Consider the following 16,573-nt stretch of genomic DNA (forward strand, 5'->3'; position numbering starts at 1 on the left):
ACCAGTTGTTTAAGGATACAGGTGGACCAGTTGCAACAATGAGAAGTACAAGTTGTCATGTCCAAAACGAGCTTTACAACGTTGGTGTGGGGGGGGGGGAAGTGGGGAAGGAGAAGGATTGGGATTGGGGGGGAGGAGGCTGGGAAGGGATATGAAGGGTATACCAAAGGATCAGGCTGCAATGCTTGGTAAGAAATGTACGCATTATCCTGCCCATGTAATTGTAACCCCTCTGTACAGTTTGTTCACAAATAAAATAAAATTAAATTAAAAGAAAATGTATACTTCTTTATTTATATAAATAGGGTTTTTAAACAACAGTATTTAAAAGAAATCTGCATTTTTACATTTACCGTCTGTGAATTCCTGACAGGGAAGGCTGAGCATGATGATACATAGCAAGGTCCCACTGCAGGACAACAGTAGCTCAGGAAAGCACCATTCATTTGAGAAGCAGTAGGCAGGCTCTGGCATTCCTGTTGCACTGCTGGCAATGGGAAGTCTTAGACCTTTTCCTCCACAAGACTTCTTCAAATTCCCCCTGCTCATCAGCAGTGGCATCTTGGCACTGCTGATACTTGGACACCAGGTTTTTGATGTTGCTCTCAGCCTCAGTGAACTCCGTCTCGTCCATGCCCTCGCCCGTGTACCAGTGCAAGAATGCCTTGTGCCGCAACGTGGCACTGAACTGCTCTGAGGTGTGCTTAAAGGGTTCCTGGATGACCGTGTTGTTGCCAATGAATGTGGCCAACATCGTGAGGCCATGCAGGGGGATGTCACACACAGGTGTGAAAGCAGATGTCATACAGGGTCTAGTTGTCGATGCAGAAAGTTTCATCTGCATTTTCCACCAACTGGTGGACAGACAAGATGATATTGTAGGGTTAGGTGAAGATGATAGGGTTAGGTGGATAAAGGCTCAGCCCAGCACTGGGAACTAGAGTGTTTGGATGTTAGGGAGGAGGGGTGCCTGTTAGCCATCTCCTATGGACTATGATGACATACCAAATATGAATTTGTCTGGTCTGAAACTCTGGCCAAATGGTTCCGATCTCACTGAGTCTAAGGTGCCAGTGTCCAACATCTTGGGCAAGAGATGACCCTGAAGGTGTTCATGATTCTATCTGGGAACTCCTCTCAGATCTTGTTGAGAATCAGGGTGCGCATGCCTGACCTGGTGCCACCTCCCAGGGAGTTGGCCAGCTACAAACCCTGGAAACAGCCACACCATTCCACCTCACCATTTCCAGCACTGATTCCAGCAGCTCGGCTCCCTCTGTGTAGTGGCTGTTGGCCCTGTTCTGGCCTATCAGACACAAAGACATGATGAGACACATACTCCAGGAATAATGACTGTGCTATTTGCATTGTGAAGGCTATAGGCTCTTCTGAGCAACTTTTGCTATTATTTTAGATACACTTTGGTGGAATAAAGGAAATGTTTTCTTTTTTGGGGTCCAGTCGTGGGCCTGAACTCTGGACCTGGGCGCTGACCCTCAGTTCTTCAGCTCAAGGCTAGCGCTCTACCACTTAAGTCCTGAAGTCGTTCCCTATTATTGCCAGGCGTTTGAAATCGCCATCAGCGCTGAAACCTTGTTGGAAGCTTTCCTTGCTCGCTCGCTGTTCATTCCCTTCAGAGGCTGCTTGCAGACTGGCATTTATCTGTGCTGATTGAGTGGCCAGGGACATGATATGACTGAAATAAGTGGTTTAGGTGAGGATGACATCTAGATGGATAAAGGCTCAGCTCACCACTGGGAACTGTAGTGCCTGGATGTTAGGGAAGAGGGGTGCCTGTTAGCCATCTTCCATGGACCATGATGACATACTAAATATGAAGTTTCTGGTCTGAAACTCTATGGTTCCGATCTTACTGAGTCTAAGGTGCCAGGCTCTAGGTCCCCCATGATGGCCCGAGGAACATATTTGTTGGCTGTGGGAACCAGAGTTGACTTAGGCCTATACTTGACAAGGAACTTAGGGGCAGAGCTTATGATTCTAAGTGGCTCTCAGCATTCATTACAGAAATTACAGCATTTCAGACATGGAAACAGAAAAGATATCTTGAGCATGAACCCCCATGCAAGAGGCTTCAGCAACTTTAAGGACGTTGGCAGTTGTCTATTTTCATGAATATTCATTCCTTTGCTTTGGGCATGGTGGCTGAAATCTCAGCTACTCAGGAGGCAAAGATGAGCATCAGGCTTTGAGTCTAATGGGGCAAAAGAAAGAAGACAATATTTTTTTTTGTTCATCATGGGGCTTGAATTCTGGGCCTGGGCACTGTCCCTCAGCTCTTCAGCTCAAGGCTAGCACTCTATCACTTGAGGCACAGTCCCACTTTCAGTTTTCTGAGTTGTTTATTGGAGATAAAGGTCTCAGGGACTTTCCTGCCCAGGCTGGATTTGAACCATGATTCTCATTTCTCAGCCTCCTGAGTAGCTAGGATTACTGGTGTGAGTCACCATTGCCTATCAGCAAGAACCTTTCTCTTTTTTTGTTAATTTTGTTTTTATTGGAAAGGTGCTGTATAGAGGAGTTACAGTTACCAGAGTAAGGAAATGAGAACATTAATTGTCGAGCATTGTTACACACTCCTTTGTTGTTTTCCCACTATCCCTTCCCTTCCCCAATTACCTTTCTCAAGTAAGTAGCTAATTGCTGAGCACCAGTGCTTCATGCCTATAATCCTAGCTACTCTGAAGTTAGAGATCAGAGGATCGCTGTTCAAAGCCAGTCTGGGCAGGGTAAGTCTGTGAGACTCTTATCTTCAATAAACTAATAGAAAACCAGAAATGGAACTGTGGCTTAAGTGGTAGAGCTGCTTGCCTTGAGCTGAAGAGTTGGGGCACAGTGTATAGGCCCAGAGTTTAAGCCCAACTGCCAACAAAACAAACAAACAAACAAAAGAGCCAGGTGTAGCTCTTCAGCAAGTAGATGTAGGGGAAATTCAAGTATAATGCTTTCCTGGGAAAAATACATAAAATACATATTTCTTGTGTTATAATGTTTCAATAATTGTTATCAAATAGCACATTTCCCTGTATTCAAATACTCAGAGCAACCTTGGACAATTACTTGCAATTTGCCATTTAACCTGATTTGTCAAAAGGGACATCAGTTAAAATGATATAAACATCAGTTTGAGACTGTCCCCTTTCCTAAACAATCACATGAAGAAAACTGGCCATCCTATCCTGCCTGATACACAGGATCTAATAAAGACACAACATAAAATACTGTTCATACGAGTGACACAATCCCACACAATGACTCTTAACCAAGGAACTACAAGATTAAAGTCATATATCTTACTTAAACTATATTAACACAAAATACCAAGGTGAGGACATCCCAAAATATAGATCCATAAAACTCCAATACATTAGATAGCTTTGTCCTTTTGTTTGCACTTTTTCATTGGTTTATTACACAGGAGAACCAATTATTTATGATTCTGTTTGTATACAATAATGTAGAATGGAAACTCTTTATATAAAATTAAATGAATTTCACATTGACTGTTACAAAAACTGAAAATCTACTCTGTAGACTTCAGTTAGGTTGTTTGTATTAGGAAAGACAATATGAATCATTTAAAAGCAATGTTTACACATTATTATTGGGTTTTTCTACATCACAGCAATGTTTTTTACTTTAAAAACTTTAAAAAGAATTGGTTGTTGGCTAAGTATTCATATTCAAAATGCTCAAGACCAGAACTGTTATAGATTTCAGGGTGAGACACTTTATGCTTTGTGATTTGGACTATTCACATATATATTAGTGACTGAACATCCCTCTTTAAAATTTTAAAATTTTCAATTTCAAAATGATTTTTAGAAATTTAATCTGTATTTTAAAGAGGGCAATGCAACTGGGCTCTGGTTCCTGAAGGGTGTAATTCTAGCTACTCAAAAGTCTGAGATCTAAGGATCGGAGATTGAAGCCAGCTGGGGCAGGAAATTCTGGGAGACTCTCCTCTCCAAGAAACTACCTGAAATATTTGGTGCCATGCCACCTCCTGCGGAATCTGCATGAGATATCACCTTAGACAAAGACCTTCAAGGAAGCATGCCTGCAGGAAGAGTGTGTTGGTTCAAGGCTTCCCATACACTCGGCTGCACCTTTATATCCTCTACCTTTATTCTTACTTTATTCTTACCTATATTCTTCTTGGCTGTACATTCATTGCCTTTATTCTCGTTTTGGCTATTTTTCTATTGATCCACGAACAAAGCATGTTGTTTCTTTCCAGTCCAATAGAGATAGCTTCTCTAAATAGTAAAGACTAGGACCAAAGATTAAATGTGGGCGATGCCCCAATCAATCTATCGTCTGATGTGATGCTACCTCCAAAACTCCTACAACTTCACAAGTGGTTTTGTGGCTCACGCATAGTAAATATAAAAACAAAATTTCCAGATATGTTAAAACAAGCAGAATTAATGAATTAAACTAAGCTAGAAGGAGTTATCCCAGAAGCTCAAAGAGTTCTAAAAATAGGAACCCCTGATAATAAAAGGAAAAGAAAGATTCCCCCAACAGTTATGATTAAGTTTAGTCCAGCTTACATTATAGGGGATAGATGGTGGTTTCTCACAAAATATAAAGATAGTGACATCACATTTCCTGAACCGACTGATGAACCATTGCCTTATACAGGAGCTGATAAAGATGTAAGTAGATAGATTAATGTAAAAGACAAAAAGGTATTTTGGAACTCATTAGATTTTGTGCAAAGATTAGGTAGATCTAGACCATTATTGTGTTTATTATTAAAACGACAATAAGATAGTTTAAATTAATAATTAGAAATTTATGTGAACAAATATTGGGATTAAAATTATAGAAAACGGAGAATGTTTGACTCAACCTGGAAGTGGTTTTTAGGATAGTTTCAAAGGGACTTAAAAATATATGAAAAAAATAAAAAGAGTACAATATAAGTACAACCCTGTCTTAGGTTTGTTAATTAGTAAACATAAAAAGGCTGAATAGATGACGCATTCTATTTACCTATATGCTTGACTTGTTTCACATCACTTAGCTTAAACAGTTGGTGGGATAGTCATCAATTTTCATGTAATCCATCAATGCTTTGCTTTTCTTAAAAATTGATTACGTGCTTAAATAAACAAAAAAATCTATGTCACAATCTCACACTGTATAAAAATGTTAATTCTCCTCAATAAAGATACACTCAGATTCAACTCTTTTGAGTCTGTGTCTGTTTGTCACTTCGTAGACTCCTTGCCCACCTATACCGAGATCTTTGTCCCACCGGTCCCAGTGCTCCGGCCGAGCTGGTCTTTCGCAAGTTGGTACTGGAGATGTGGCTTAAGTGGTAGAACATTAGCCTTTAGCAAAAGAAGCTCATGGTCACTGCCCAGGCCTTGAGCTTAGAAGGACGACTAGCACACAACAAAATGGAATTGAATGGTATTTAAATTATATTTTATCAATTGTTTTAGAATACATATTTAGGCAGTCTCATTTTTAATGATGTAAAACAGGCTCATGCCTGTAATTCTCACTACTCAGGAGGCTGAGGTCGGAGGATCACAGTTCAAAGCCAGCCAGGGCAGGAAAAGACGGTGAGACACTATCTCCAATAAACCACCAGAAAACCAGAAGTGGCGCTGTGGCTTAAGTGGTAGAGCTGCTTGTCTTGAGTTGAAAAGATGAGGGAAAATGCCTATGCCCAAAGTTGAAGCCCCATGACCAAAAAAAAAAAAATCCAGGTGTGGCTAGTCAGCAAGTATAGGTAGGGGGAATTCAGTAAAAGGCTTTCCTGAGGAAATTCACAAGAGTATACTCAAAAATTAAAACAAGATATATGGTGGAGTGGCTCAGGTGGATCCAGCACTTGGCTTACAAGATCGAGGCCCCAAATTCGAACTACAATACCACCCTAAGAAAGGCAGGAACTCCTACCTTGTCATTAGTATTCCCCGGGGACTTATTCTGCCACGGTATTGGAAGCCAGAGGGAGACACTCACCAGCTGCCTCATTGTAATACACCTCGACTCTCTGCAGCTGTACGCTACTTTCTCCATAGTAGTTGCCAGGGCCGTCAATGTTGTGCTCATCGCTTAGATTTCCCAAAACTGAGATGGAAATAGAAGTGTATTATGGCATAGAATGTTAGCTGTCCAAACAATGGATTTTAAAATAACTATAAGAAACCCAAGTCCTGTTGACACAAATATTTTTGTAAAAAAAATTAGATTTTCTAAATTTAAAAAAGGACAAAAATTGATGGTATTTTAGTTTTGTTAATCTCTTTGCTATCTGGCTGAATAGACACCATCTAGGTTCTCCTATGAGTATTCCATCTTGTGGGATACCATATTCTGTTTGGATTCTATGATGAGAACCTGGCCTTACATGGACATGAAATTGCCAAAGCAGTAACTTGAAGACTCAGCTAGATGGGTCTCCAGAACCACAAGGGTCCTCAGAGCATACACCGACAACCACTGATTTAGAAAACACCCAACTTAAGGGAGCATGAAAACTCAGAGAAATTTGCATTAAGGTGGAAGAACTGTTCTCAATTATCAGTTACTCATCAGTTGACAAAAAGGGAATCCTCTGTATCTGTCAGCTCAAAGACACTGCACTCCTTTCATTCAAACCTGACCAAAAATGCATTAGTCTATTCCCAGGAAAGTAAGTACAATGACTTGAGTCTAAGGTAAGACTAAGACATGCAAGGGATTTGAAACCACCCCAGCCTTGCTTAAAAAAACACACCCATCTGGGCCACACAAATTAGGGAAATTGGGGAAGCTATCTGGTGGACTTGATTTCCAGGAATTTAGGGACTACTATGAAGCCCCACCTACCTCAGCCTAGACATGACCACCACCACCTCCACCCTACAACACCATCCTCTTCCTCCTCATCCCCTTAAATTTGAGAATAGGATCCTAGGCCAGTGCCATCCTCCCCTTTGTGCCAATCTGGCTGCCACAGTGGCCTGCCTGTATGTACACGATCTCCCTCATGGTGTAGGGCTGCAGAGCAGTTGGATGTGTGTCTTCAGCATTGGTGCACACAGAGGCAAACAGGTAGGGCTGGGGAGCAGGAATCTAACACAGCCAACTCAGATCCCCATTTAAAACTCTGGTTGTTACAGGGGCAGAGGCGGTGGGGTGGACTTGGTAGGCAGAGCCAGCAGGTGCTCCAACTCAGTCTCACTACTGCTGGGTAATCAGAGAAAGCTACCAGTTACCACTTAGCTTTGGCATCCAGCTGTCAGCCTCAAATCAATTAGCACAGTTGCCACTCTATTTGGAACCTCTTGTCACACTGCCACCCACCTCCCCACCCTGACTCACAAAAGAAGATGAACCCTGGGATCCAGGAAGCAAGAGAAGGGGCTTCCTCTACACAAGGTACTTGTTCCAGAAGCCTACATTCAATTTTTGATTGGAGGCCCTAGAACTGAAGGGGCACTTTCAGCTGTGATCCCAAGAGCAAGCACAAACTGTTGGATTCCGTGACTGATCCACTTTCCATTCTGGGAAGAGTCAGGGGTTTAGGGCCCTGCCTTCATACTCAGGTTTTCTTTTCTTTTCTCTTAAAAGTAGATTGCTTTATTACTTAAGCCATAGGTCTACTACAGTCTACTTTTTGTTTCATTTGGCTTCTGCTCCGAGTGTGAGAACTCAGCTCCTGTTCTGTGTGTGTGTGTGTGTGTGTGTGTGTGTGTGTGTGTGTGTGTTTGGCCGGAGTTAGGTAGGTTGGTGTTAGGGCTTGAAATTAAGGCCTGGTGACTCTTTCTGAGATGTTTACTATTATTGAGATTAGGTGATTACCTAAATTTCTCTTATTTCAGAATATTGTAGAATAGTGATATTTAGTTGAAGTCACAAACATATTTTAACCTTCACAATGCAAATTGTCATTATCATGGTCGATAAAGTTTGTGAATTCTATAAGCTTTGACAATTCAATTCTATAAGCTTTGATAATACAATAATTTCTTCCAGGTGATATTTACATTTCTTTCCTTTTGCTTACTGTAAGATGTTCTGTCTTTCACACTCATTCTTCTCCTCTCTTTCTGAGGTTTTATTGATTTACTTATTTAACTGAAGGGTAGATGGCTCTACTACTTGAGCCACAGCTAAACTTCTGCCTTTTTTTAAGTGGTTAATATGAGGCAAGAATCCCATGGGTTGTCCAGGGCAGTACAGAGAGGCTTGAAATCTGAGGAACAGAGTTCAAAGTCAGCCTGGGAAGGAAAGTCAATGAGACTTTTATCTCCAGTCAACCTAATAGGTGGAAGATAGTAGAGCTGTAGCCATGAGCAAAACGCTTCAAGTTTAAGTCCCTCTATGGAACACACTGAAGAAAGTTTCATGGACTTTTCTGACCAGGATGGATTTGAACCATGATCTACAGATTTCAGTGTCCTTAGAATTCATAATAATAAGTGTGAGTCAACATTTACAAATTTGTAATTACCTCTTCTTTCACCTTTTCAGTTATTTATTATTTCTCTCTTTGTTTTTGGTATTTGTTCTTAGGTGCTGGTTCTTATGCTGTTTTTTTTTTTCTTTCTCTTGAAACTACCATGCTCTACAACTTTGACCACAGGTGAACTACAGGCTGTTTTTCTTTTTTGTAGCTCTCTTTCTAGGGCTTAAACTCAGGTCACAGTGACTGAGTTTTATTTTTTTTAATTGAGTGGTGGTTGTTATGTCTTGAAATTAAGTCACAATGACTTTCCTTGAGGTTTATTTATTTTTACATTAATAGAAGCTGGTTTCACTACTTGAGCCACAGCTCAACTTTTGCATTTTTTGTGGTTAATAGGAGATTAGAATATCAAGAGCAAGTCAAGAGCATTACAGAGAGGACTGAAATCTGAGAATCATGGCTCAATGCAAGAAAGTCAATGAGACAATTATCTCTAATAACCATCAAGAGGTAGGAAGAAGTAGACCTCTAGCCATGAGCAAAACATAGCAAGTTCAAGACCCCATACTGAACACAGTAAAATATGTCTCCTGTACTTTCCTACCTGCGCTGGCTTTGAACCACAATCCTCAGATTTCAGTAATCTGAGCAGGTAGAATTACAGTTTTGATTTAGAAAGCCTTAATATGTTCCTTTTTGCACCTTTTCATTTATTTGGTTGTCCCTTCCCACTTTTTCAAAGTTCATGTCCTTTATTATTAGGTCCTACCGATTTATGCTTAGCATTTATTAAATTAATCATTTTACTGATTTTGTCAGTTGTGGGGCTTGAACTCAGTGCCTAGGCACTGTCCGTCAGGGACACAGCAGGCATACTGCTACTTTCAGACACAGTGCCACTTCTACTTACTTGGAAAAAACAGTCACCAGGGAACATTTTAGACTAGGCTGGCTTCCAAATGTGACTCACAGATCTAAGCTTCCTGAGTAGCAAGTATTATAGACATGAGCCAGAGGCACCTGGCTTGTTTCTTTTTTTACATCAATACTACCAGGCTCTACATTTAGGCCACACTACTTCACTGTCGATGAGATTTCTGGCCTTTTGTTTTTTGTTCAAAGCTAGCAGGAACAAAAACTCAACTCCTGAAGGGTTTTTTTCTTTTGCAGTGGGGAGGCTTGGATTCAAGGCCTAGTGACTCTCGCTGAGGGTTGTTTTGTTTTGGGTATTTTGTTTTTCATTTCAAAGCTAGCAGGCTCTACTGGTTGAGCCTCAGCTCAACTTCTGCCTCTATTTTTCTTTTAGTGGTTAATAGCAGATAAGAGTCCCATGGGAACCAAAGCACTACACAGTATCCTAAAATCTAAGGATTACAGTTTGAAGCCAGCCTGAGCTGGAAAGTCCATCAGTCTCATCTCCAATGAACCACATGAGACAGGAAGTAGTATTTTTAAACTTGAGTAAAAACCCTTAACTTCAAGCCCATGTCTAGCACACTCAAAAAGAAGTTAGTTGGACTTTCCTGCCCAGGCTGGATTTGAACTCTGATCTTTACATTTCAGCTTGTATTAAAGGTATGAGTCTATATTTAAAAAAAAACTAATTGGCCCTTTTTTCTTCACATACATTTATTCATTTGTTTGTTCCCTGTCTTTTTTTTAGGGCCTCACTAATCTTGCTGAAGGGTAGCATGCTCTAAAACTTTAGTAACAGTTGCAATTTGGTTCATTTTTTGGCTTTGGTGGTTTGTAGGAGGTAAGTATAGACACTCCCACAGGGTCCTGAATTATACTGATTATGATTCAATGTCAGGGGACAAGGAACATTCATGAGACTCTTATCTCAAATTAACCTCCAAAAGATTGGAAATGGTCAAACAAAAACTTGTACTTCATATCACAGAAAGGAACACACACACACTCATACGCGCGCACGCACATTCACACACACACACACACACACACACACACACACACACACACACACACACACACACACACACGCAATGGGATTTCCTCTCCAGGCTGGCTTGGAATAGGAATGCTCAATTTCAGTGTTTTGAGTAGCTAGAATTACAAGTGTGAGCCACCAGTTTCTTGTTAATTTTATCATTTTTAAGACTCTTTGTGCTCTCTTCCACTTTTTAAAAAAAATATTGTGGTTGTCTTAGTGCTAGATCTGTTTTTCACTTAGCTTTATTTTTTACTTTTTTTCTTAGCTTTTTCTTAGCTTTTTTATGTTCAATTTTGCTGCTCTACCACTTCAACAACAGTTCCAATTCTTTTTGCTGATTAGTTGGAGATAAGAGGCTCATTGACTTCCTGCCCAAGCTGGCTGTGAACCACAGTCCTCAGATTTGAGGATACTGTGTAGTGCCCTTGGCTTGCTGTGGGACACTTCTGTCCTATTTACCACCAAAAAATAAAGAGAACCTGCTAGCCTTGAATTAAAAAAATACTTGGACGTCTAATTCTGGTACTAATAAATTGTACACACTGCTTGATCTATTCAAAAAAAAACAAAACAAAAAACCAAAAACAACTTATGCGCAGTGACCAGGTAATAAGGATTCCTGACTGATAACCTGAACTCATTTCCCAAAGCCTTTTTTAGATATATATGGTCATTTGTGTCAGCTGAGGAGAGATTAAAGAACAAGGCTTTACAGGCCAGTTGCTCATGACTTGGAAATCAGGATCCATTGGCAAAGCTTTTCAGAGAATGACTAAAAACTCACTCTTCACAATTCCAAATGGTTTTTTCCTCTGTGCAAAGGAAAGAGAGATGAGAAGGAAGAAATATGGGAAACTAAGAACCCTCAAACAAGGTAAGTTATGTTAACTTTATTAGATAAAGTAAAACTTAGTTGTACAGTGTGTAATCCAGAAAAGGACATGTCACTTCTGTGTGGATCCAAGTGAATTTAGTTAATTAATCGATGGTAAGGAGTAAAACCCACTATTGTATTTACAGAAAGGAGGTACATGGCAGGCAAGTCAGTTCACTAACCTCAAGGATTTTGAACACAAAGGAGTGAAAATGTTTGACTCTAGCCGGGCGCTGGTGGCTCACGCCTGTAATCCTAGCTACTCAGGAGGCTGAGATCTGAGAATCGCGGTTCAAAGCCAGCCCGGGCAGGAGAAACCGTGAGACTCCTATCTCCAATAAACCACCAGAAAACCGGAAGTGGCGCTGTAGCTCAAGTGGTAGAGCGCTCGCCTTGAGCTGAAGAGCTGAGGGACAGCGCCCTTGCCCAGAGTTCAAGCCCCACGACCGACAAAAAAAAAAAAAAAAGAAAGTGTTTGACTCTGTTTGGGCAGCAGGAAGGAACAGAGCTGAGGAGGACTGAGATGTGCAGACGTTCCCCAAGAAAGATCTCACTGACATCAAGTCTTCAGATGCATGCTGGTTGTCAGTGGCTCATGCTTGTAATCCTACTCAAAAGGCTTAGATCTGAGGATTGTGGTTTGAAGCCATCTGGGATAAGAAAGTTTGTAAGTCTTTTATGTTTTACAACTCAAGAATATTCGTATTTGTTGCTAATTGCAACCCAAGGCAGTGCAATGGGATACCAAGCTGAAGAAAATTAGAAAACACAAACAGGTATAGAGAAAAAGAAAAAAAATCAATCAGGACCCGGAGCCCCAAGGCTCACTGGCACCTGGGCCCCAGGTCACACAAGCAATCATATTTGTTTGAATTCACACTGGGAAGGTTACCATGGATATAAGCAAAAATGAAGCTTCTATATTGCAATCAGAACCACCACAATGAGTGAGAAACACTGGTTCCCTTTTTGTTTTGAGAAAGGAGAATGCAATCCAGAGAAAATCCAGACATTTGGTCTATTCTATCTAGCTTCCTAGGTTAAGTTGTCAATTCTTTTACCTCCCAGATTTCAAGGCCTTTGAAGCACTATGGAAGGAGCCAATAGCTTAACTCTCTTCAGAGCTGTTTTTTTTTTTAAATTGTGAAAATACCATACAGAGGAGTTACAATTACATTGGGAAGATAGTGAGTACATTTCTTATCAAGCATTGTTGGCTCCTCCTTTGTTTCCCCTTACCATCCCTTCCCCTCTCAACCCCCCTTTCCTCTCCCCCTACCTAAGTTGTAAAGTTCGTTTTTCGAAATAACATCTTATACATTTCATTGTTGTAATGGGTTCACCTGTAACCCTATTTATATATTGATTGATTGATTTATTTTTTTATTGTGAAAATACCATACAAAGGAGTTACAATTGCATGGGCAAGATAATGAGTACATTTCTTATCAAGCATTGTTGCCTCCTCCTTTGTTTTCCCTTCCCATCTCTTCCCATCTCCCACCCCTCCCCCCGCCCCTTCTACACCCGCCCCAAAGTTGTAAAGTTCGTTTTTCGACATACCATGTTGTACATCTCATTGATGCAATGGGTCCACCTGTATCCCTATTTAAACAATTTGTTTTTTCCCTTCCCTTCCACAAATTATACCAATATCAAAGACAGTGAAAACAGGGCTAATACCATGGGGGAGGTACATACAAAGCAACAAAGAAATCATTTTATAAATATGTTGGAAACAATCACAAGAAAGAAAAAAAAACATTTGAATCCTTATCTTGGGGTTCATTTCACCTAACATCAACTTGTCTGACAGTTTCTGTTTGTCTCAGACATATACTAGTTATTTCAAATAAGGGAAACTATGGGACCTATATTTCTTTAGGCCTGGCTTACTTCACAGAGCTGTTTTTTAACCTTTCCATGGTCAGCTCTCAGCTTTCTGAGTACTATTGAGGTGGTGTTCCAACCTCTCAAACCTTTTCCAGGTTCAACAGCTCAGCTTGAGTCTCCTACATCTATTTACATTAATAGTATGGTTTACAAACAGTAAAAAAAGAAAAATAATATTAGACATTTAAACAGAAATAACTGACTGCATTCTTTTATCCAGGACAAAAAAATTTAGCACTGCTGCTTTTAGTCACTAATAATACTTTTTTTAGATATAATTTCATCGCTTTCACAAAACCTCCTATATAGTCCTTACAGTGTCTTTTTGCCTCCCATTTTTATTTATTGCATTTGCATAGTAGTATATCATCCTTAAAATCATTTCATCTCATAATTAAAGTTTATCTTGTAAGTAAATACTTGTGAGACTCCAATAAAATATCAAAAAAGCTGAAAGTGGAGCTGTGGCTTAAGAGCTATAGTACAAGCCTTGAGCAAAAGTGGCTCAGGGGCACTGTACAGGCCCAAAGTCGAATTCCTAGTGTCCACACATACACACACCCCCACCCCAGATCCCACACACAATCAGATGATAATGTCCATCAAGTTCTTCCTTAGGATGATCTTGGTGATGTCAGCAACTGTATCAAGTTTCTATCTCTCTTCCATGCATTTGTGGTAGTAGACAGCAGAGTCGCTGTAGTATAACACGTGTCTAAGACCTGGCATTAGCAAAGGCTGTCATGTAACATATCCAACACAATGTCCAGCTCTCTTGATGGTAGATCTGCACATCTTGGGACTTGATGGGACCCATGTACTCCAACTCGGTTTCCCATCCTCTGTGCCACCTGCTGCAATGATTCATTATCCATACCAAATAAGTTTCATAACCTTTCCCAAATTATCTGAATACTGGATGCCAGAGACCTCACGGAGACACTCTGTGGCTATTCCCCTCCCTGACAGGCCATTTTACCTTCTATGTGCTCCTCACAAATGTGGGCAATGGTCTCTGAGAGACTTAGTGCCTGATCTTGGAGAGATTTAGTTTCACTGTGTCCATAAGCTTTGGGAAATCATGCAGTGAAGGGTCCAGGTTAGGAACATAGCTCCTCCTTCTGGAGGTTTTCCTGTATGTTCTCTTGGCCATTGAACAGAAGTGGGGTCTCTGAAAGGAACTTGTATGGTGTTCTCTGTCTGGCTTGGTCCATATAATATAGAACCACTTTCCCATCCCTTCAATGATTTAGACATGCTCTATGTGATTTGTGCTGCACTGCTCGCAATGCAGTAACAATGTAGAGATCACAACTGGATGTTGTGTGGCTAGCTGTCCATACTTGGACATGAGTTCCCTGACCGGCAGGGCCCATAACTCCATGCTGGGAAAGTGAGAGGAAGATTAACTGGCTTATATCTGTGTAGTCTGAATGACCCCAGGAGGCATTGAGGCCTCCTCTTCATGTCCACGGCCCCTCAGCATATTGATAAAAATGACACACCATGCCCAGTCATCACCAAAATGCTCACCTGGTCCTGGGCATTATCACCACCATCTCACCCATTTCTCGCAAATTCAGTTAAAATGCTGCTGTCCATGAGTAAAGAGCAGAGGACAAGAAAGCAGGTACCCTAGGGAAAGTAAATACTGGACCTCTTCCACGGTGAGAAGACAATGCAACCTGCAACTATAGAATAGCGAAGGAGTTAAGATGGTTGTGCACACAGCCTGTGCAGAAAAAATGCCAGACCTAGTATGCCCTGTTCAGAGTTTCAGTCCATAATCATCTATAACAAAGACATCTCAGGTACAGATAAACCAAGTTCATAGTGTCTTTCCTTCTTTTAGTCTGTGCCATTCTGGGGTTTGCACTCAGGAAATGGACACTATCCCTGAAGTTTATGTTTTTTTCCCTCAAGGCTACTGCTTTACCAGTGGAGCCACAATTCTACTTCTAGATTTTTTTTGTACATAATTGGAGATAAAATTCATACAGGCTTTCCTACCCAAGTTGGCTTCAATCACTGATCCTCAGCCTCATGAATAGCTAGGATTACAGGCTTGACCACTGAGTCTGGCAGCAACCATCTTCCTTTTTTATTTCCTTTTCTTTATTTTTTGTCAGTTATGGGCCAGAATTCTGGGCTTGGGCACTGTCCCTCATCTCTTCAGATCAAGGCTAGTGCTGTACCACTTGAGCCACAGCATGTCTTCCAGCTTTCTTTCATCTTATGTGGTACTGAGGAATTGAATCCAGGGCCTTATGCATGCAAGGCAAGCACTCTACCACTGAGCCACCTTCCCAGCCTCATCTTTCGTTTTCTTTTTTTTTTTTTTTTTTTTAATTTTATTTTATTTTATTTGAGAACATACTGTACAGAGGGGTTACAATTACATGGTCAGGATAATGCATACATTTCTTACCAAGCATTGCAGCCTCCTCCTTTGTTTACCCTTCACCTCCCTTCCCAGCCTCCTCCCTCCCCCCCACCCAATCATACTCCCCCTCCCCCCCCTCCGACATTGTAAAGCTGGTTTTGACATGACATTTTGTACTTCTCATTGTTGCAACAGGTCCACCTGAATCCTTAAATATTAATAGGAATATGATGTTCAGAGGGGTAACAGTTAAGCCAGTGAAATTAAACAGTTGTCAGGTAATGAATACATTTTGGGGAGACAATTACACCCCTTCCCTTGCTCTAAGTTTATCTCTCCCACTGTGGGTTTTTTGTGGTTAATTGGAGATAAGAGTCTTCCAGACTTTGCTGCCCAGGGTGACTTTGAAGTACAATCCTCAGACATCAGTCTGGTGATGAGTTAGGATTAGAAGCTTGAGATTTAACGACAGGACGACTCTTCTGAAGGTTGTTCTATATTGCCTATAGGGCTGTGGGCCTGAATGGACTTAGGCAGTGAATGCCAGGCAGGTCTCTCATCTGGAAGCATGTGTCCTACTTAAGCCTGACTAGCTCTCAGAACAGATAGGTGATGCTTTCAGAGCATGAAACAGTGTGTACTAGCTCAACAGAAGTCTTCACTGTATTTGTCTTATTCAACAACTACTGGGTTGCTTATATTATCAACACTTTTTCTTTCTAAAAACATATGTATTGTAAGATTGCAGTACCTACAGATTTGTAATGGCCTAGGAATATATGTGTGTTATCAGATTTAACATTCAACCTACATAAGTGTTCCAAATCAGGTTTTATTTATCTTAAAGTAGTTCTTGAATATTACTCTTTATTAGTAATGATATTATTAATATAAGTATTAAAGTTCTTCAAACATGTTTCTCTTACTAGATGAATCCCTACAGTGACATTGAAAGCATCTTCTGGAGTAGCAATGGAGAAGATACTTGGTGAATACAAAGAATGAGGATGAGAAGTGTGAAAAACAGAACTAAGA

General features: G+C 40.7%; 2 protein-coding genes across 2 annotated transcripts; both read right to left on the reverse strand.

The window, feature by feature from the left end:
• Positions 1-442: 442 nt before the first annotated feature.
• LOC122096752 (tubulin beta chain-like) lies at positions 443-805 on the reverse strand. The gene has a single exon (XM_042667316.1). The coding sequence runs from the start codon at positions 803-805 to the stop codon at positions 443-445; it is 363 nt and encodes a 120-aa protein (XP_042523250.1).
• A 1,051-nt stretch (positions 806-1,856) lies between these two features.
• LOC122096753 (tubulin beta-4B chain-like) lies at positions 1,857-7,014 on the reverse strand. The gene is made up of 4 exons (XM_042667317.1): positions 6,966-7,014; positions 6,621-6,629; positions 6,004-6,111; positions 1,857-1,933 (listed from the first exon to the last, which is right to left on the reverse strand). The coding sequence occupies exons 1-4, from the start codon at positions 7,012-7,014 to the stop codon at positions 1,857-1,859; spliced, it is 243 nt and encodes an 80-aa protein (XP_042523251.1).
• Between the last annotated feature and the right edge of the window lie 9,559 nt (positions 7,015-16,573).

This window comes from Dipodomys spectabilis, unplaced genomic scaffold, assembly GCF_019054845.1.
Source record: "Dipodomys spectabilis isolate Male_0828 unplaced genomic scaffold, ASM1905484v1 ptg000388l, whole genome shotgun sequence".
Classification (NCBI taxonomy): Eukaryota; Metazoa; Chordata; class Mammalia; order Rodentia; family Heteromyidae; genus Dipodomys; species Dipodomys spectabilis.